Here is a 22,049-nt window from a genome sequence, read left to right as displayed (position 1 = left end):
CAACTCCCCTATGAGGGAAGGGAACAATAGCTGGGATTGTTTAGCTTAGAAAAAAGGTGCACAAAATTATGTGTGGTGTGGAGTAAGTGGATAAGGAGACATTTTCCTCCTTTATAATACTAGAACCCAGGGTCATCGTATGAAGTTGATGGGTGGGGGATTCAGGACAGATCAAAGCAAGTACTTCTTCACACAGTGCATTAACTATGGAACTCACTACCACAAGATGTAGTGACGGCCACCCATTTGGATGGCTTTAAAACGGAGTTGGATAAATTCCTAGAGGAGCAGGGTTAGCTATATTGCGGTTTGCTTTTTTCTGATATTTGGCTTTATCGTTTGAAAAGCAAATTAGCTCTAAGAGTATGAATACAACAGATGCATCACAGTCCCATCCCCCCGAAGCTAGAGTAGTTTCATGTACTGAGTGCACATGGATATGGTTTTCAATCTTTTCATAGGAATCTGCACGGCCTTAGCTAAAGAGGACACCTTGTGGGGAAGGAAATCACTTCTCTTTTGTTTAAGCGTGCTGCTCCACCATGTACACATATACCTTTGAAAAGAAGGCGACAGGAAACAGCTGTGCTACTAAAGACAAGGTAGTACTAGCCCCTTCACATTTATTAACTACAATATCAAGTCACATTGGTGGCAGGAAGCAGAGCTGGCAGCCCAGTTTCCATTCCCAGGTATGATTGTATTCTTGCATGGAGCAAGCTCCTGCAGCCACTGATTTAGTTTAAAAACCAAGTTCCGTCATCAAAAAAAGGACAGTAGAAAAGACTTGTACAAAAGCAGAAAGGCGAATTTTAGCATCTGCAATTCGGTGAAGATGACTGGGGGAGAGAAACACTTCAACTGCATTTGCAGCTTGCAGAAGTGGTGCCCACACCAATGGCAAGTCTTGCCCAGCTAAAAGTTAAGGAAGAGAACGAATGGGTACTGCAGGGCACCCAGCAGCCTTGCAAGCAAGCCCACAAAAGAGCCTTAAAGGTGGTGGTAGTGATGCTCCTGCTGAGCATAAGACACTCTCTTGTGACAGGTGATACAAATCTCAGGTGTACTATCAATTATTATAAAAACCTGTTTCAGCCTCTACAATAATAAAAGTCGTGAAGAGACACCTATTCAGGACTAATAAAAACAACCTCTGAGTTTCCTAACGAAGTTAGGATGCTCCAGGTGACGTTGTGAAGGGTCATTTCTAGTTGTGCCTACTTCCCTAGCCCCCTTTACAAAACAAAAGAAGCCACAGAATCAAAAGCTTTTCACTGCCACAGGAGCTCTATCCCATGCTCTTCTCCCCTCCTTGTGACCACCATGAGCAAGCCTTCAAGTATGGACATCAAGCACCCATACATACTCCCAAGTACAAAAGCTACTGTCATCAGGGCTCAACAGCAAGAACAAAAAGGCAGTCCATTTCCACCATCAAGACAAAGCAAAGGCAAGAGGTGGTCTAAATTCAGAAAAAGATTATGACCGGTGGTCCAAGTGTGGTGGCGATGGAGAAGACTGGAGTTTAAGAACCTCCTTCTGCCCAGCCAGCTGGGCTTTCGCCCCACTATCGACCCACCAACAGGTTACTATTTATCAGCATCTTCAGACTGGCTCAGTAACACCCATCTTTCCAAGAGTCATCGATAGAAACAACATTGGCCTTCGGAAATCTGTGGGGATACAGATTCGGTATGTTAGACAAATAGTCACATGCTTTAATAGAGTAAGATTCAAGCTCTCTCATATTTTTTTTTAAAAAAACACCCTCTAAGGACATACAAGAGTAACCCTTTTCCCAGTCATGCTCAGAATCTCTTCATAAATGACTTGTTTTCTTTACAGATGCAGGAAGAATACAGGCAATGATGGCACAGGCATATTACTTTATGTCCATGTGCTGGGATGCTGTAGCTTACAATAAGTTCCCAACATAGACTTAAGCTCAACTTTTCCATACACATACATACAGTTCTTCCTTTATATCCAGAAGAGAGACTTAACTAATAATAGTATTCTGGACCAAATAAAATGCACTCTGGCAAGTAATTGTCAGTGTGTATGTGTGCGCGCACAAATGCCTTTTTTTTCCATGTAGGTTGATTTCAAACATGGAATGCCCCACGTGAAATCCAAGATGGTAAAAGTCACATGAAAGGATTGCCATAGCAAAGAGCTTCACAGTTGAATCAACCTCAAAACTTTTATCAGGAAAGATACACGTTTGTCTTTCAAAACATTGAAGTTTCTTTTAGAAAAAAGTTCTGTCTTGATATTACTGTAGCTAACAGAGAACCAGGATTTTCACTGGGCATCTACACGGATTCTTACTCAACCTCATAGACGTCAGCTTAAAATATGGTTCAAGCACAATGTCTCATACATGCCAAGCAATTTTTATTCACTGAGGCAATTTTCTGCCTACTGATAGCAGAACTATGCAAACTGCATTTCAGCCAATACTTTTTCAGCATCAGCAAAGCTACAGGAGCTTATTTAAGACTGTGACATGCTATTAACTCCTAAATGCAAATAGGAAAAGTAGGGCTTATTGGATACCAGCGAGCACTAAATAGAAACAGCAGTAGCAATTGAATTCCAGAGTCAAAAGACAGGATACCGTGAAGCTCCACACCTGTTCTCCATCACTACCCGTAGCCCTTTAGGTTTCAAGGTTGGAGCCACACTATTCCTAAACTTGACTGCTTGCACTGAAGTCCCAAAAGAACTTCCAAGCTTTACTCTCAAGTCAAAGGCAGCATTCTGGGAAATGATTACAACTGGGCCTTATCGTTGACTTTGCACACCACCTCCAAAACACAGCACAAAGCCAGGGACAAAATTGTGCTCTCAGGCTCTAATTTTGGAACTGGGGAAGAGGCTGCTTTTTTTTTCATCCAATACAAAACAGCCAGCCTGCTTCGAGCTGGAGAGAAGACTTGCTCTGGCTCTGCTTTGCATTTGCTGGGCAACTGAAATGACAGTCACAGGGACAAGCCCACAAACCCCCCTCCACTTTCTGTGTGTCTGAGCTAGCAGCCCCCTCAGAGCACTTGACAAAGCAAAGCTAAAACAAACTGCAGATTTCTTACCAATTCTGGGGAGAGGGAGATAGGGATCATTCTCCACCTTGCCCCTGCAGCTCCAAATCTGAGAGGAAGCCTGGGGCTCATCACACTTACCAAAGGTTTGCTGAGCTCTTTTCCACAGTGAGCAGAACTGTGGCACCCTGACTCCAATGGATAGCATACTGGAAGCTAATACTGCCATTACAGCCGAACATACGTTGTATTGCTCAATTCTCATGCCACAAGCCAAAAACATCGCCTTTTAGCTCTTACCTCCTGGCTGGCTGGGTCAGCTTGCTCTTCAGAGTGGATGTTCCCCCAACTGATGATCTACCTTTAGTCAGGGCATTTTTTGTGGCCGTACTACTGCTTCTGGCCACAGAACTGCAACTACTTGCAGAACCTGAATTGATCGTGGAAGACTGTAGCTTTCGGACTCTGCCAGCAGGACCGGCAAAACCAGCAGCTCTAACTGGCTGCCGTGGTGTTAGGAGAGAGTTGGCACAGGAGCCTGCTTTCACTGGCTGCCGGACTGTTAAGGGGGACTGGCCAGCAGTGGAGGAATAGCGGAGCTTACTTGGAGCCAGACCTTTGAATGAAATGGGAGAGAAGGCACACATGAAACCGTGGCAGGATTTTACTTACAAAATGTATATCTTGCCTTTCGAAGTGTGCATGCAAAGCAGCATACAAAATTAAGAGTTAAACATAAGGCTAAAATGTTCCAGGTTTAAAAGCCAGCAAAATAAAACAAATCAAGAAGCAAACACAGCCACTGAAGGTCCTTTCTGAAAAATGCTCACTGGAAAAATAGAAGTTTCCAACACAACCCTAAAACCTGACCGTGAAGGGGCTAAATACACCTCTCTTGGGAGGACTTCCACATTCTCAGTGCCCTGACTGAAAAGGCCGTATTTTTTCACCCACATTTGCCATACATGTATCAGTGGGGGAGAACAGAGGGTAGCACTTAAGAGACAGAGAAGAATTCTCAAGTAGGTCCATATGGGAAGAGGAGATTTCTTGAGATATCCTGCTCTCAGACCAATGAGGGCTTTAAAGGCAAAGCCAGCATCCTGCATTGAGCCCAGAACAAAATAGTTAGCCAATGGCGCTCATAAAGAACGTGCATAATACAATCCACCTGCTGGAGTTTCCAGACAATCTTCAAAGGCAGCCCCATACAGAGTACATTACATTAATCCAACCTGGGGGATAACTAGAACATGAATGACCAAGGCCAGATCCACCTTCTCCAGGAACAGGCACAGTTGGTTGATCAGCTGATTGGTGAAAGGCATTCCTGGCCATCACTGCTACCGGAATATTTAAGAGCAGAGACTGATCCAGGAGCATCCCCAAACTGAACCAGCTGTTTCAGGGAAAGTGCAGCTCCAATTCAAAATGGGCTGTACGCTTCTTGAAAGATCATCAGAACTCTCAACATCTGAATTTTATTTCAGAGCACCAACTGAAACATCATGGGAGCATTGACAGAAGAAGCCAACTTACTGGATGATGGCTGTTGCATTCTGGAAAGTCGACTACCGGGAACCTGTAGATCTGATTCCAAGCTGCGGCTGTTCCTCACTGATTCCAAGGAGCGCAGACCTGTTCTGGCCAGGTTAGGCATGCTGTGCCGTAGGTCCTCTGTGAAGGAAACACGGGGGACAACGAGGAATCCAACCACTTCCGTATATTCACTTACTCAATTGCCTGCCGAAGCTACACATTCTAAAACTTGGCGAAGTTCAGCGGAATGTCACATACCTTCATTCCCAGAATATTTCAGCCTATCCTGCATGGGACTTTGCATTGTTCTCCGTGGGGGTCGGATCCGGGTGCCTGTTCCCCTGCCATAGTCTGTGTTTGTGGATGGGGATTGGCATCTTGGTGAGCTGAGTGGGGATGGTGAGTATCGGTGACTGCTGTGATAGGAAAAGGAGCAGTCCTCGTCCTCGTCTTCCAAACTGTACGTGTCAAAATCTTGGTCACTGTAGGTGCCCCTGCGCAAGGAATGCAAAGAGGCACTGGAGCTGCGGCGTGAAACAGAGGCTGAACTGGAGGCACAGTCCTGACGGAGACCTGCAGGAGGGCCAACCACAGAGGACACAGTCATTGCTTAACCACAGAGCCCAGGTTTCGTGCCCAGCACATCCCAGGTGAAGTGCTCAGGTCTAGACCCACCAAACCAGGTAGGAAAGCAAAGACACATTGTCTGCCTATTATAATCATGGTTAAGCAAACAGCACAATTACTGGGTGGAGAGCAGTCATTCAAGCAGGTGTGCTGCAACCCAACTGAGTTCACAATTGTTATGCTGCTGCTTAAGGATCTAGTTATACACCAATATAACTATGCATATGGCAAAGGGTGTTGGCAGTGGTGTGTGTATGAAGAGCTTGAATTTTAAAGTTGGAGGTAGCGATGTGGTTTTCTGGAACATCTGAACTGGACATTTTTAACCCAGTGCCAAAATACGCTGTTGCTCCAGAAGCAGCTACAATGAGCTCAAGAGCAGGTTCTCCAAACCTAAGATCACCAGACCATAAGCAGCCTTTGCTTATATTCTGTTTATGCCATTCAATGTCAAAGCCATGTATAATTATATAAAGGTCAATAAAATAAAAACAGAAGCAAAACATTCTTTAAAACAGGCCAAAACATTTTAAAAAGCCAAAGTCCTGATGAAACAACACATTTATACCACCTGAGTAAGATCCACCCAATAACTCAGTCTAAGAAGTGGTCAATTTGCACTATTGTGTTCTTTAGAATGAGAGAAAATAGAATAAATAGAAAACAAGCTTATTTTTCCCAGTTAAAAAACTTGTTGCAGAAGATGGTGCGTACTTTCTTCCTGTAGGCGAGCCATAACCTGCACGTCAGTCAAGTCTTGCAGTTTGTAGCCCATTGAAATGGAGTCATCTGAAGTGCTGAGTTCACTGTCAACAGAAGACTGAGAGCTCAACGCTGAATGCATGCTCAAATAACCTTTAGGAAGTGGAGGAGGTGGGAGAGAAAGAAAAGCCACAGTGAGCGCTAGAGATATTTTAAACACCCACATATAAGAAGGATCCCAATAAGTAAACAGCCTTGTTTGAGTCCAATAAAAAAATATGGTGACACTTTTGTTATAAAAAGCATGTGAACCATTCACCATTAGGGTGAACCAGCAATGACTTCAAAGTGAGGCCGCTACTTTCTGTACCCATATTACAGAGGAGGTGGATGTTTATACTAAAAAATCTCCTTGGATATGTGGTAAGTACAGAGTTTGTGTCTAAAATGGTCATCTCAGGACAAACTGCCACAAGGTCTCTACTACCGAAAGGACAATAGGAAAGACCTACAAACTTTTAGCAGCTCCAATATTACTTTGTCATGCAATACTTAGGGAGGTGAGGGAAGAGGAACCTTGGTTTTTGAAACAGTTTGGGTGGAGCTTCAGTTAGGCCACCATAACACAGTGGAACTCTTAGCAACTACCACCATTCCCCATTAACCAAATGCCACACACACACACACTGCACATGTTGCATTGTAAATTGAAGACAAGAACAAAATATTAAGAAACTTTTTGTGAACAGAAATAAAAACAATTAGCTGTTCTAAACCAGTTTTTTTTTTCAGTTCGTAGGATAACTGACTGCAGATAGGCCTCATTATCTTACAGAAGATGTTCTTTCTTTTGGCTAAAGAAAAGCATGCACAGAGATATTTAACATGGACTGGCTTTATCGGATCACTAAGTCTCCATGTTTCCTGGATTGCACCACTCAAACATACTCTCATCCACCTGCTGAAACTGGATCACAGCTTCTCTAGATTATCCCTTCATTTTCAAATTCAGATCCAGCAAGGATTTAGGCTGAGGTGCAAGGCTCCTGCAAGTCACTTTCTGGGCAGCAGTTTTGGCATTAACATGTCGTAGTAACTGACCATAAAAATGTCCATGACACAACGACCATGCAGGGTGAATCAGCAGCAGGCTTATTCTCAGGCCACCAAACCTCACAGTAAATAAGTTACAAACCCCCCCCCCCCAAAAAAAGGCTTGTTTTTTTCTAGCCCTGCTTCCTTGGTCTTTTTTTTGTGTGTGTGTGTGTGTGTGTGATTTTAGCCTAGAAGGAGAAATAAAAGCAATGTCTGTCAAGTTTCCATGGTTGGTTGTTCAAGGGTGATTCTTATATTCACAGGCAACCAGGTGAGTGGCTATTTACCAAGTCCTGGAACATCATCAAGGAAGTAGGGGCTTACTCACTGCCCAGGAACCTAAGCTAATTATACAGCAGGATTCACGTGTGTGTACACACGAAGACCCTGCAAAGCATTCTAAATTCTCCCCAGATTCTTAGGACAGACCAAGCACGGCTGTCAAACTCGTTCCAAAGAATTAAAATTACTAAGGCAATACTGGGCCAAACTGAATGAGACACCATTCACACAATTAGTAATTGTGTGAATAGCTTTTGAATGTAACTCTGGCATGGGGATAGTTGGGCTTTAACCCTTTGCCCTCACTGTCACCCTGATCTGGGCCGGGGGGGATGTCTTTTATTTACATTAGGGAAAAGAGGTCTCATTCACACCAACAGAGTGCAAATAGCATGTGTGGGGCCCCCAATCTGAATTGGGTCCAGGGGATGGTGGTTACAGCTGCAATACCCTCCACACCAAGATCTGGATTGCCATCCCTACATGTCTGCAATTTTTAAAAAGCCATTCACACAATTGCTAATGGCATGAATGGCATTGCATCTAGTTTGGCCCACAAATAGCAGCAACCTCTTGTTATGCACTCCAAACTTGTGCGAATTGATCAAGGAAACCAAGTCAAATTAGAGGAAAATCCATTTTGCGAGGGGCACAAAACATGAACGTGTACTCGCCTGTCTCTCTCCTTAGTTCGTACTATTAAATTGTAATTTGAAAACTTGAGCTGTTAAGATTTTGTCTCTTTCTCCAATTAGTTAATCTCACTGGTCCCGTCGTGTGGGAGGATGGGGACAGCTTCCTGTTTAGCAAGCGATTAACCTCCAAAGGATACAGGTCACGATTAAAACCAAGCTGTGCAAGGGAAGGGAAGTGCCAAAGCTCTGAGCCACAGGTGAGGCAAGCAAGTGAAGAATCCAATTAAAAGCTGCAGAACAGTTTATCATGAGCTCCTGTGCACAGACACTGCCTGCAGCTTTCTGCACCAAATGCTTGAGGGGGCTTTAGTAGTTTACACAATGTGTTAGGAAAGAAGAGGCTTTCCTTAAGAACTTGCCTCCAGCTCGTTCACCACCCTGGAAGCTCCTTTTTCAAAGATTTCCCAAGAAGCCAATGGTTTGCATGTGTGTTCTCAAAACATGTTAGATTTCTATCATGCCTTTTGACCTAAGCCAGCTTTAAAAGTAGTAGTTCAATTAAGTGCTAGAACAGATGTTTTGCTGTCTTTCTGTGCTTCAAGGCAGAAGACAAAAGGTAACTGAGTATCCAAATCCGAAAAGGCTATCCCAAGTACCTCAAAACACAATTGACTCAGTGTTGCTACCCTCACCCATCCATTCCTCCCAAGAAAAATGAAGGGTCAATTCAGTGGCTGTTTTAATAGGTGAAGTCCAGTGACATCAATGGGATAAGATGTTTAACTAGTTGGTTAACAATTGGATGAATGCATCACCCCACCCCAAACTTCAAAGAATTTTTGGAAACTATTCTAACAACCTCCCATTTGGACCTGGGATTTTAAAATCAAGCCTGGAAGAATTCATTAACTATTTACATTTAAACTCAAAAAAATTGCATAACAACATCTAAGAAGTGAGCATTCGGAGCATATGTTATGAGGATTTATCTTAAGGCTAGTATTAAGAAAGTATCCTGATTAAGCTATTGCCTTCAGTGCATACTGGTAACACCAGTCTTTAGAACACTTCAGACAGTCAACATTTTTAAAAAATTCTAAGCAGATGAGAAAACTGACAAACAAATCTCTTTATGGTCTTGTGACTGCACATGACAATCTAATCCTCAAACACAAAAGAGTTTTCACACATGCAAGTTATAACAGCAAGGCTTCACATAAGCAGAAATATGTGGCGGCAAAGCAACAGAGGAAAGCCCTGCTCAACAGCAGGCTCCAGCAGGACTTTGTCCTAAGGATTAATCAAAACCGTGGGAATGGAGTGCTCAGACGTGCCAAGAGGTGAACCTTTCTCTCAAGAAATCACTTGGAGCATTTAGAATTCTACAGAATTAACACAAACAGGCAAAGAGAGCTAAACAAGAACCTTTCCTGAAGCCGTGGACAAAGAAAAAGCAAACCCAGGCAATCACATTCAGGTTGAAGATACCAAACCAGTCTCCCCAATTCCCACCCCGCCTCCTCATGCATCTCCCACCTCCAGTCCTCTGAAAGTGCCCCCAATGCCATGCCATACCTGAGCTGCCACAAGTTAGTAGCGGTTTGTTAGTTGATTTGTAGTGCCCGGGAGAGTTTAGTGCATTGCTACAGGACCCTGTGTCTGCATTCAAGTTATGCACACTTGGAGACGCCAGTGGACTGCAATACAAGGATTTCCACCTACTGGCTAGAGGAAAATACAAGAAAGCCATGAAACGTTACCAAGTTACACACAGATATGGAGGGGCAGGAGAGACAGAGCATGTCAAACTCTATTTGCATGCATTACATGCCAGACACACTCACCCCCTGAATCACGATACAAACCAATCATTCGATTTCCAACTATGGCTGACAGTTTAAAGTGTCTGGAATTAGAACAAATTAAGACAATTCTCAGTTCTCCGCGTGTGGTTCTCTCCTTGGTTTAATACTGCACTCCTGCAAATGTCAGACTAATAATACGATTGCTGCTCCCTGATTTTACGATGCCCCCCTCAGGTGCATTTGAGACAGCCTCATGAGTTATGCTGAAGCACTGAAACGTAAGTTGTGCTCCCTCTTTTCATGGTTCCCAGGTTAACGTACAGGCAGATGAGAGGGCATCTAATATAAGGACAACTCCTGCCATGGAGGAAATACATGCCTTTTTGCCTCTTAAGTCATCCCAGAAGTGGGGACGTGCATGACTCAGATGTTTTCTATTTAGACAATTCTGAATAAGGAGCAAAGTCAACTTCAATTTAGTGCAGTTACAGTGCCATTAACATTTATACTAGCAAAGCAGCTAGCCTACCCTGATTAGCAAAAAGAACTTTGCTTCCCCTACCTAATAGGTCACAGAACAGACTACTGTAATATACAAGTACCATGACCACGGTATGAAATATAACACATAGGAGTGTTCAATGTGAATCAGCTATTCCAGAATTCAATGGGACCAGATACAAGTTAAGAGTAGTCTCATGAGCGGAACATTGGGGGTTGAGGTGGGGGTTTGGCCCTCCTCACAATGCTCCCTTAATGCACTTTAAATGAAAGCGCATTAAGTAGTTTTGGAAGACGTGCTACAAATGACAGAACTATAAAAACCCAGATCGAGTCCCCGACAGGTGCTTGGCAGAGACATTAAAATCAAAGGAAGATTTCCCAAGATTAGCCATGCCTGAGATTCAAGACAAGTTAGCACTGAGAGTTCAAAGACGGAGTGGCTTTATTAGTGCAGGGAACAATCAAGGCTTATTCTGAACCATCTTGTCCTTGAAATCCCTCAACTCAGAATTGTACCTCACATACAATGGGCATTTGAATTCTTTGAAAGCTAACTGCATGCCTTCTAGAGAGACCAACTCAGGCATAAAATGGGAAGCAACAGAAGCATAGACGACATAAAAATATCAGTTCTTTTGTATTCACCTAATTTCCTACTAATTCTAGGGATTGAACAGTTTATCAACTCAAGAAGTTGTTGCAATTTCACCAAATGCCATTTTGAAAATAGTAAGATTAACATTTGACTAACAAGCCAGGAATTATACTGCATTTCTGCCTCTCTGAGCAGTTGGATATGATGCCAAGTGACAAAACTAGGCTTCAGAGGGATGTCTCTCTCTTTCTCTCTCCACTCAGAGCCTTGCCTATATTCTACAGCTGGCTGCATTTAAGCTAACCACAACCCCTGTGCCTTAGTACAAAAGCAGAACTGTGGAAAACAAGAGGGCTGAGGGGAAAATGGGAAAACCTCTTATGAAATATTTTCTTCCAGAATGAGCAAAGCACATTAAAAACAGTTTTTTTAAAAATATAAATAACAGTTGATATACAATTCAATGCTGCAGAGTACAGGACTTTAAAAAAATATCTGCAGAGGAGAACAGTCTAAGAGTAGGAGTCTGTCAAGCATGCTGCCCCTTCAAGATGATAGCAAGGCCTTTGCACAAAACCGTCTCTGACTCTTCTTGCTTTTCACCTGTCTCAGATTCCTCCGTTCTCTGTTCATGTGAAAGCTAGGGATGAATGTTTATACTGACTCTCGCACACAAATCAGGAAACTAGCAAGTGAAGAGTTGAGACACTTATTTTGCAAACCTTCAGTTTTCTTAGTACATGAAGTTCAGAAGCAACTATAGATCTTTCAGAAGCTGATTTTGAGTAGAAAAATAATATTTTGAATTATGCTATTAGTTTTAAGGACATATTAATTACCGAAAAGGGGCAGAATATAACCCACACAATTTAATTACAGCTTCTGCAGTTTTTTTTTTTTTAGGGCTTTTACATATTTACTGTTTTATTTTATTGCATGGCAATTAAGAGTTTTTACTAAAGGGCAGCATGGCTATTTTCCAAATAAAGAGTAATTTGTCCGTCTGCAGGACTGCAACCCTTGCTAAGAATGATGGGAAAGTGGATTCTTCAGTAGTATTACAAAGTAGATCTGAATGTACAAATTTATAGTTATGCTGTAAGGGAAGATTATTTTCTGAATTCTCTCTAAAAATATTGGGTTAGATCCTGACAGTCATACTTAAGATCCATTGAAATGGGACATGTTAGCCATGACTAACTTCAGTGCCATTGATTTCAAGGGTTCTTCTCTAAGTATGAATAAGTCTGGATCCAACCCATCATTCTGTTTTTGCATATGAACACTGACGTTTACATACTGTTTTTAAGACTAGATCATAAAGCCTTCCTTTATAATGTCAATGACTTCCATTTTTAATTTTATTTTCCCAAGTGGGGGAAAAAGAGCTAAGATAGCCATGTGTACAGCAGCTTGCAGTTCCGTTGTACATATTTTAAATAATTACTTTCATTTAGACATGAAGCGATACAATATCAAAAAGGCTCTTTAAATGAAAATGTTTACTTAAGATTGGAAGACAGCATTGCAAAAACTTTCACATTTAACGTGAAATTATTAAAGATGTTGTGAAGACAAAAGTCATGCTCTGATTATGACACCACAGCCCCAAGGATAGTATAAACCATCTTGTCTATGGCAAGCATAGGGAGATTATCTCCATGGCACCCTGCCCAGCCATTAGTGCTAATGCAATCTGTCTTAAAATCCAGCAAGAAAATACTAAAGAGCAAAGCAAAAGATCAAGGTATCAAGGCTCTTTGACAGATCACATTCAGTTGCAAAACGTCAGGTGGGGTGAATTTTCCCCGTAACCTTAACATCAAACGCTTCAAATATCTCCATTTGTATTATATGCTTGGAAATACCTGTGACAAACTGAACAATGGAATTTTGGTCCTCTTCTTGGTGGCAACTCAAGGGGCACATAATATTATAATGGCCTTTCAAATATAAGCAGCTCACTTACCTTGGTCAAGTCTGTTGATGAGGGTACGGCAAGCCGCCTCTGTCTCAAGACTTGGGTGGTCCAACACCTGCCTACACCACTTTAGGGGAGATTCTTTTTCATCTGTTGATGACTTTCTTGGAGAGACATACAGCCTTAAGCAGAAGGATAAAAAGTGTAACATGCCAATTTGACAAACAAAATCCCGTTCAGCCCATCCATCTTTACATTCCGGATAAGCTGGTTAAGTACTCAACATGAACTAGACAGAGAAACACATCCCATATAAAGAACAACACTTATTAAAATGCATATAAAGCAATTTTGTGTATCGAGCCATACTTCTTCCACATGTTTTTTATGAGCTAGGGAGGCCAAGAGGAGCAGCATGGGATGGTGCTACAAGCACAGGAAGCAATCTAGCAGTAGCTTTTGCCACATGAAACTGCTTAGGGTTAAAACAGATATGTCATGCTGAATTCATATTTCAATAAAATACTCAAGGAGATCATTTTTAAAAAGTTTTTAAAGGTGGTTTCAAATTGGGAAGGTAATAAATTACTAATTTGTACTACACTGAGGGGGAAACTATGAAGATAGAACATCCTAACATTTAAGTTCAAAAACATATCTGTCAGGAAGTAGTAAATGATGTGACGTCTCTTCAATAGAATCTTAGAGGACCCACACTAATCTAAAAGATAAAACCCTATCACAAATTTTTAAGCATAAATTCAATAACTACAACCCAGGGTGACAATTTAAATCACTACTCAGAAAGACTCGATTTAATCATGTGACTTCCCCCCCACAAAAGTGTACTCATTGAATTTTTTAAAACTTAGCACTTAAGCAGTAAGGGGTTGATTCTGTGTACATAGACAAGGAACAATGGGATTGTGATCTCTGCAGACACAAATTCAGTTTTGAGAACTGTAAAACCAAGCATCTGTGATAATATCTTCTAGACAGAAAAATTGCCCAGTAATCTTACAGAAACATCGTTTCTGTATCCATCGTGAATGGATTAATGGAATTCATTTACCAAAAAATTTAAACATTGCATGAATATACAGCCTCATGTTACATCATTAAAAACTTTGGACTATAATGTATCTTAAATAGAAAACTATCTTTAGATTTTTCCTCAAAAAGCATTTTATTAAAAAAAAATCCAATTTTTTTTAAAAAAACACACCATTGATTTTTATCCACGCTGCTACAACCCAATGTGAACCACTTCCACAGAAGTTGTAGTCACTCATAGCTTATTAATTCTCACAAAAATACAAGGGTTTTACAATAAACATTCAATCTTCCAAATACCTTCCATAATAAATATAAATATGCCTCTCTACAGCAAGCATATTCTGCTAGGAAAAATAAAAAATAAAACTTCACATAATCTGTTGCTTCTCTCTCTTACTATCAAATACTTGGATCCAATCATTTGTTCATGCAAAAACGCTAAAAACTGGATGCTGCAAGGATTCATGGCTTAAGGCCACTTCACATTACATTTTATTCTGTGTGTATGTGAAGTATTTCTGCACCAAATACACATGCTATAAGAAGTACATACATTAAAGAACAAGAATGGGCAATACCTTCCCATCACATTTGACAGTATCTTATGTGTGAAGTGGTCGCTTCCCAAATAGATATGGGCTTCCTGTCCTCAAGAGGCCAAAACTCCTCCCTAACTTCTTCGAGCTCAGTTTGTGTCCATCCCTTGAATAGTTCAGGGAAAATTCCAGTGTATCAACTCTCTTCCTCCCTCACAATAAATATGATGTGAGCAATGACTTGCCTATATCTTTGCCTCACTACTGTGTTAACTGATAGCTCTTTGGGCCAGCGGACTGTTTTCAGCCCCATTTTGAGCCATCTGCCTCCAGAGCTAATGTGAATGAGAGCCCCAAGTGCCTCTATTTTCTTCATCTTCTCACTTATGAAAGGTTGCTGACATTGAAGAATCCTGGTTTAATCTCCTTTGGACAAGGATTAAGGTCTTGATTCTTTTATCTGAACTCAGAGAAACAAAACAATTCCAGAAATTAAGATTCTTGTCTTGTCCCCTCTTAACTTGAATGCTTTTGAGCTACAACCCAGAATCTCACGGTACCTACCAGCTGTCCTCTTCATCGCTGCCATTCTCAAGCTCTAGCACTTCCACTTCATCCAGAGTTGTCCTGTTCAAGGGGTCTTCTACATTACTGCTCTCTTCACTTGTTGTCAGTGCTGGCTCAACACCTGTGGTGAAATCTTCTACAAGCACTGTGCTGCCACAATCCCAAATAGAGGAGTCGTTGGTGTTACCATCACTGTTCTGCATTTCTGTATTGCTCACAAACTTTGTGCTGGATGGCTTTTCCGCAGAACCACTTGCACAGTGATGCTGCACTGTGGTCCCTACATCCTTATTCAAGAACTCATCGCTCTCATCTGCTTCTGACCTCATTTTACTCAATGCACAGTGCAGGTCTGCCACTATCTGCAATTCCTGCTTATCCATCAGTGCATTGATGCTATTATTCATTTCCATCCCATTGAGCCTGGAATTGCAATTATCCACTCCAGCGCCAGCTTGGCTCAGCATTTTTGCCTCGGGCACACTTCGGAGGCTTCTAGTTCTCAACTGCTGATTCTGGAGTTCAAGTCTCCTCACAAGTTCTTGCAGTTTCCGCACCTCTTCCAGTTCAGGGCCCACCTGATCAGCCGTCGGTTCTGCATCTGGACCCATCACAGAGTTCTCTGTTGAGACACGGCCCAGTTCATTTCCAAGGCTGTGGTCTGCCTGAATTATAGGGGCACTCCCAGGAACAACCATCTTCACGGAACCCCTGAAACGTCTTGCTAGAAAAATGGTTTTAAAGAAGATGCATGTTAAAAATATATACAGTGAACACCCTGAAGCTGAATATATTATTATATTATTATTATATTTATTTGTATCCCGCCTTTTGCCCAATGCTGGGCCTCAAGGCGGCCTTTCAAAGTTTAGAACATACACTGCGGGGGGGGGGGGGACATAAACATTTAAAATACACAACAAAATTATAAGACATTATCATAGATGGAGGGCCAGATTATTCTCCAAAGGCCTGCTGGAACAAAAAGGTTTTAGCCTGCTTCTGAAAGCCCATCAAGGAGGGAGCCAGCCTAGCTTCCCTGGGAAGAGAGTTCCAAAGCACTGGAGCAGCCACTGAGAAGGCCCTCTCCCATGTTCCCACCAAGCGCGCCTGTGAAGATGGTGGGACTGAAAGAAGGCCTTCTCCAGAAGATCTCAAAGCATGGGCAGGCTTATAAGGGAGAATACGTTCTTTCAAATAACCTGGACCCGAGCCATATAGGGCTTTATAGGTCATAACCAGCACTTTGAATTGAGCCCGGAAACAGACTGGAAGCCAGTGGAGCTGTTTTAACAGGGGAGTTGTATGATGCCTGTAACCAGCCCTGGTCAACAGTCAGCTCTCCTAACAATTCAATGGCTTTAGGGAACAGCATACATAGAGCCAAACCTTAGTGAATCTGAATGCAGATTATCTGCAAGGATAGGGTGCTGGACGTGTTGACACGAGCTACATTTTCCCAGTATAAGCAGCAGAAGCCATAATCACTGCTATGAGAAAGGCAACTGAGCTGTGTCCAGCATGTAAGCAGATATTCATAATGAGTATGTACAAAACGAGTGGAGTGCTCTGTAATCCTCTCAACTCCATATGTAGTTGCCCACACAGAAGTAATTTCAGGAAGGCAGCTTTTAGATCTCTGAGGTCAATTTGGAAAGGATAAGACCATCTCTGACTTGCCAAACGTTTCTGGTCTAACCAAAACAACAACAACTCTACAAGCAATATTTGCCTAATCTTGTGCCAAATGAAAGTTTCAGAGTCAACTACCACTGAAATTACCAAATTTCTAGTGTTTAGAATTTTTGTAGTCCAGCTCTAAATTTTAATGAAATATTTAGCTCAGTCTCTGACATGAAAAGCCAACATCTGTTAAATCTGAAATATAGATGTTCATGAACAGTTACTATTTGTTGTGCAGTAGCTGCAACATTACCACAATGAGTAGGTAAGTATTTTACATTTAATCGACTCCTTGATTACACACCAATACACACATACAGGATGATAACTTATTAAAGCTAAGAAAACCGAGCATACAAGTTCCTTTCCACACGTTCACGTTAGAACAACAAACCATACATGTATTTCTGCAGGTCTGGGTAAGAAGTGATCGTACAGAGAAATGGATTAAAGGATCACCAGCAATTTAATTATAAAATGACTACAGAATTCACTATTAGTATCTTAACAACAAATGCTTCCACCCCCTTCAATGTTAAGAATTTGCCCTACAATAAGCACTTAGTTTTACCTTACATAGTACATCAGGTTTTTGGGAAACAAATTATACATGCACACAATCTTTTTGGCTGGTCTGAAACTCAGTACTAATCTGCAAACAGAGTGGTTAAGTTGACACAGGGAAGGGTGTGTGTGCAACCACCTCTGTCAATTAACTTTAAACAAAGTACACAAGTATACTGACCCATATAAAAGTACAGAGTGATGCCAAGAACTATGCATTTGGTCTTTCATTACTATTATCTCCCAATTATACATGCTGTGCACCAAAAATGAGGACATGAGAAAATCCAGAGTGACAACTCCAGCTCTTTGGTTTGCACAACTACCATAGTAAATGGGCCTCACACTAGTAAAGGTGTTATAAATTTAACACTGACTATTTTCATGTTTTCCTGCTCAAATATACAAGTCTAAGGAAACAAAATGGATGTCCAAGCTCCTAAATCAACTCTGTACAAAAACTCTCCATGTAATTTAAAGTTAAGAGTCCCACATGTAGGGAAAAAATGTTGTCCTCTTACTTTCAACCTAAAAACACTAACCCAGAATGGAATTTACTGTAAAGTAGGCAATTTTGAGGTAATTTTGGTCCAGAGAACAAAAAAGAATAAAGCAGTACACTTGTGTTTGAACATGAACAGAAACAGATGCTTAAGAATATCCTCTATTTAACACAGCTCTTCAAATCTTATGCCCAGTCACTAAGTGCCTGTCATCACTGGAGGTTTCTTCTATTACCAATGAGCTGGAAGAAGATAGTAACACTGCATCCAAAATCAGTCTAGCAATAAATTCATCCATCCACAGCAAACACAAGAAAATATCAAAGGTTCTATAGAAGATGGGTTTTATTTTTATGTTTTTTGGTTTTTTTTAGAAAACTGCTGAAAGTGTTATTTTGGCAATTCTCCCCAGAGAGAACAGGTTCTCAAATACTTTCTGTCTCTCTACCAAGAGAAACAAAGAAAGCCTGTTATCTCAGGAAAGGTCGCAATACAAAAATACCCTTCAAAGGAAGAGCTGTATTACTCAAAATGTATCAAGCCACTTACTAAAAACAAACCTAGTCTTCTGTGATACCTTTGGATACCCTCTTGTGTGTTTTTTAATGTCAAAATGAAACCAGAAGTGGGTCTGTGTCACACAATACTAAAAAGACACCATTTCAAAAGAACCCTAATGTTAATCTCCTTTTTGTCATCTGTATATACAAGACCTAAAAATATAAGGAGACAGGTCACTTGAAATATAATATTCCATTTTCTGTAACCGGCATTTGTAGTCCTATTTCAAGCAGACTACTGCATTAGAGTAGAAATTGGTTAACAAGTTGTCCCCCAACACCATCTATAAGGTCAACTGAAGCTCCAGCATCCTTCTCCCTGTGTTCTTCAGAAGAATCAAGTTCTTACCAGAGCATCTGTCAAAGAGGAGCACAACACAGCAGTAGCTTGGTCTGGAAGGACGACTTCACAGGCCAACAAAACAGGAGCTGCATGAAGCCCTGAGGAGAAAACACAAGAGACAGCCACCACCCCCACCAGGAAAGGAAGAAGAAGAAAGGAAAAAAGAAAAGAAAATTACTGCCAGAAGCAGGGTCTGGGGCAAACAGTCAAACTTAAGGTCTAAGCAGGGCCCATCCTCTTAGGACAGATGGGACCTGCCTTCAAGGCAATAAAGGGTGTGTGTGTGTGTGTGTGTGTGTGTGTCCTTTCTTTTAAGAGAGGGGGAAAGAGGGGCATGTAAGCACCCATCAGAGGAGACCTTCCCTCTCTGGGAAGTTTTAAAAGGGGTGGGGTGGGAATCTTCTCAGGAGGAAGGGAAGGGACACAGGTGCCTTCCCCTTCAAGGTAAAAAGAAACAGGGGGAAATGAGAGAGGGGAAAAGGGGGAGTTGTGGTCCCCTCAGGAGAAGGAGGAAATTGAGGGGCAGGGGGTCCCCTCAAGAAAGGGGGAAGCAAGGGAAGTGCTGAAGGGGAAAGGAGTGGGGTCCCCTTAGGAGAGGGGGAAGGGGAAGGGGCAGGGGTAAAAAGGCAATGAGGTCCCCTCAAGAGAAGGGGGAAAGGGGTGGGGTCCCCTCAGGAGAGGGGGGAAAGGAGTGGGGCAGTGGATCCCCTCAAGAGAAGGGGGAAAGGAGAGGGATCCCCTCAGGAGTGGGGGGAAAGGAATGGGGCAGCGGATCCCCTCAGGAGAGGGGGGAAAGGAGTGGGGCAGTGGATCCCCTCAAGAGAAGGGGGAAAGGAGAGGGGTCCCCTCAGGAGTGGGGGGAAAGGAATGGGGCAGTGGATCCCCTCAGGAGAGGGGGGAAAGGAGTGGGGCAGTGGATCCCCTCAGGAGAGGGGGGAAAGGAGTGGGGCAGCGGATCCCCTCAGCAGAGGGGGGAAAGGAGTGGGGTCCCCTCAGCAGAGGGGGGAAAGGAGTGGGGTCCCCTCAGCAGAGGGGGGGGAAGTGGCACAGAATCCATCTACAGGGCAAGGGAGGCCTCTACATGGGGGGGGGGGGGAAATAGCCAAAATGAGGAGGGGGAAACTGCTGCTCCCCCTTCTCCCCCTGCCCCACCCCGGGCAGAAGCCCCCCTGAAGAAGATGAAGCGGAGGCGGAGGAGGAAGGGGCCTCTCGGGGAAAGGAGGCGAGATGAGGCGGCGGCCTTGGGGCCCAGCAGCGGGGGACCGGGGCCACGAAGGGATGGAGGGGAAGGGAAGGGAAGGGGTGGAGGGGACGGACCCGCCTGGCCTCGCTGCGCCGCTGGAGGGGGGGAGGCGGGCGGGGGGCCGCGCGACCGTTGGGAGCCTTCATTCCCTCCTCATCCTGCGCGCGCGCCCGCCCGCGCGCCCTCCGTACCTGCCGCGCGCGCTCTCTCCAGCTGCGCTCGTGCCTTGTGCTGCTGCTTGCTGCTGCTCGGCGTTTTTGGTTTTTTTACGGCCTCTGGCTGATTGGTAGCGAACGCTACGGTTAGAAATTCATTTGCATATACGGGGAAGGCGGGCCAATGAAAGCGAGCCAAAGGAAAGGGGATGGGGAAAAGAGAGAGAGAGAGAAAGGCAAAGGAGGGGCGGGGCTTCGCTCAAAGAAGCCCCACCCACCCCGTATTTTCGAGCGTCCTTGCGGCGCGCGCTCCTTTTTTTTTCTGCGCCTGCGCGGTGGCTGCCAGGCAGCATGAGCACAAAAATTGGCGCAGACGGTGGGGGGGAGAGAGAGAGAGAGGGCGGGTGTGTTAAGCAGCATTGATACATATGTATGTAATTATGCAAATGACATGCAAATGAAGGGAGCGTGGCTGGGATCTGTGTTGCTGCTGTGCCCCCACTCTCCGCGTCTGGCTAATCTGCAGTTAAACTTGTCTACTTATGCACAGTGCCTCCGGCTTTGATCGATGGAGGAAAATGATGTCATCTTTTATTGGGACAGTGTAAAAAACTGGAACGGAGCACAATGCACCGGAATGGCACACGCACAGAGACTATTTGAGAACGATATTTTAGGACCAAAAAAAACCCCCAAAAACCCTTGCAATATTATATTCTTATTCACCCCATAATGCAGAGAACCCATCTGGAACAGAACAGAATGGCCCAGAAAAGCTTCCAAGCGATCCAAGCCAGACATCCACAGAAACCCCATTTCAGTGGTGATTCTGATCAATCATCCTTATCCCGTAAAACGATCCAGAGGGACAACTTCCAAAGTACGCCGGATCAAACTCATCAGTTGCACTTGACTAGATGGGGTTGATATAATAAGCTACAAATCATCTACAGCAGCCTTCTTCAACCTGGGGCGCTCCAGATGCGTTGGACTGCATCTCCCAGAATGCCCCAGCCAGCTGGCTGGGGCATTCTGGGAGTTGTAGTCCAACACATCTGGAGCGCCCCAGGTTGAGGAAGGCTGATCTACAAGATTGTGGGGATCCAGCCAAACTCACCAGTCCCACATAATTGCATGGGAGCGATGGAGCATTTGGATGGCTTCTAAAGGGCCATGGGTGGGTGGATAAATTCCTGGAGGAGAAGCCTATTGGTGGCTACTAGTCCTGATAGCTATGTGCTGCCTCCAGTAGCAGTAAACCTATGGACACCAGTTGCTGGGAAACATGGTCCAAAGGGTGCTGTTGCACCCGTGTCCTGCTTGTGGGTTTCCCGTGAACAGCTGGATGGCCACAGAATGCTGCATCCTTGGTCTGATCCAGTATGACTCTTCTTGCATTCTTATGATAGACTTCGCCTGCTTTGCATTCCATCTCTTTGTATACTTTTACGCTTTTAGCCTCACTTTGTAAAACATTCTCCCTTTACCTTGTAGCGCAATACATTTCCCAAACTTGTGTCCTCCAGATGCTTTGGACTTCAACTCCCATCAGCCCCAGCCAGCATGGCCAATGGCTAACTAAGCATGATCGATATTTTGTTCAAAGCAGATGGAGGCAACAAGCTGAGAAAAGGTTTGTAGTGTATGCTACGAGCCGTATCCAACAAAGTTTCCAGGCTATATCACACATACAATGAACTATGGATTTCACTACCACAAGATGTAATGATGGCCACCAATTTGGATGGTTTTAAAAGAGGGTTGAATAAATTCTTGGAGGAGAAGGCTATCATTGGCTACCAGTCCGGATGACTATGTGCTACCTCCAGTATCCGAGGCAGTAAGCCTGTATGCACCAGTTGCTGGGGAACATGGGTGGGAGGGTGCTGTTGCACCCATGTCCTGCTTTGTTGGTCCCTAGCTGACAGCTAGTTAGTCACTGTATGAAGAGAGTGCTGGACTAGATGTACCTTCGGTCTGATCCAGCACGGCACATCTTATGTTCTTAAATAGGCTGTTGCCTATAAGCCTCAGAAGTTTTTGTCATTTTCCTTCTAGGCATTACATGATTGCTCTGTAAAGTATGGTTTGTA

The 22,049-nt window shown here is 43.4% G+C and overlaps 1 protein-coding gene across 1 annotated transcript; it reads right to left on the bottom strand.

The window, feature by feature from the left end:
- Positions 1-606: 606 nt before the first annotated feature.
- Positions 607-20,140, bottom strand: LOC134409142 (SLAIN motif-containing protein-like). Its single transcript, XM_063141725.1, has 11 exons — positions 20,072-20,140; positions 19,993-20,038; positions 18,565-18,656; positions 14,903-15,629; positions 12,795-12,928; positions 9,497-9,646; positions 5,922-6,062; positions 4,839-5,153; positions 4,581-4,718; positions 3,342-3,657; positions 607-1,673 (listed from the first exon to the last, which is right to left on the bottom strand). Exons 4-11 carry the CDS (start codon positions 15,601-15,603, stop codon positions 1,616-1,618), a joined length of 1,953 nt encoding a protein of 650 aa, XP_062997795.1. The 5' UTR covers positions 15,604-15,629; positions 18,565-18,656; positions 19,993-20,038; positions 20,072-20,140; the 3' UTR covers positions 607-1,615.
- Positions 20,141-22,049: the final 1,909 nt, after the last annotated feature.

This window comes from Elgaria multicarinata, chromosome 15, assembly GCF_023053635.1.
Source record: "Elgaria multicarinata webbii isolate HBS135686 ecotype San Diego chromosome 15, rElgMul1.1.pri, whole genome shotgun sequence".
Lineage (NCBI taxonomy): Eukaryota > Metazoa > Chordata > Lepidosauria > Squamata > Anguidae > Elgaria > Elgaria multicarinata.
The sequence above is the reverse complement of the archived record's forward strand: the minus strand, read 5'-3'. Positions and strand labels throughout refer to the sequence as shown.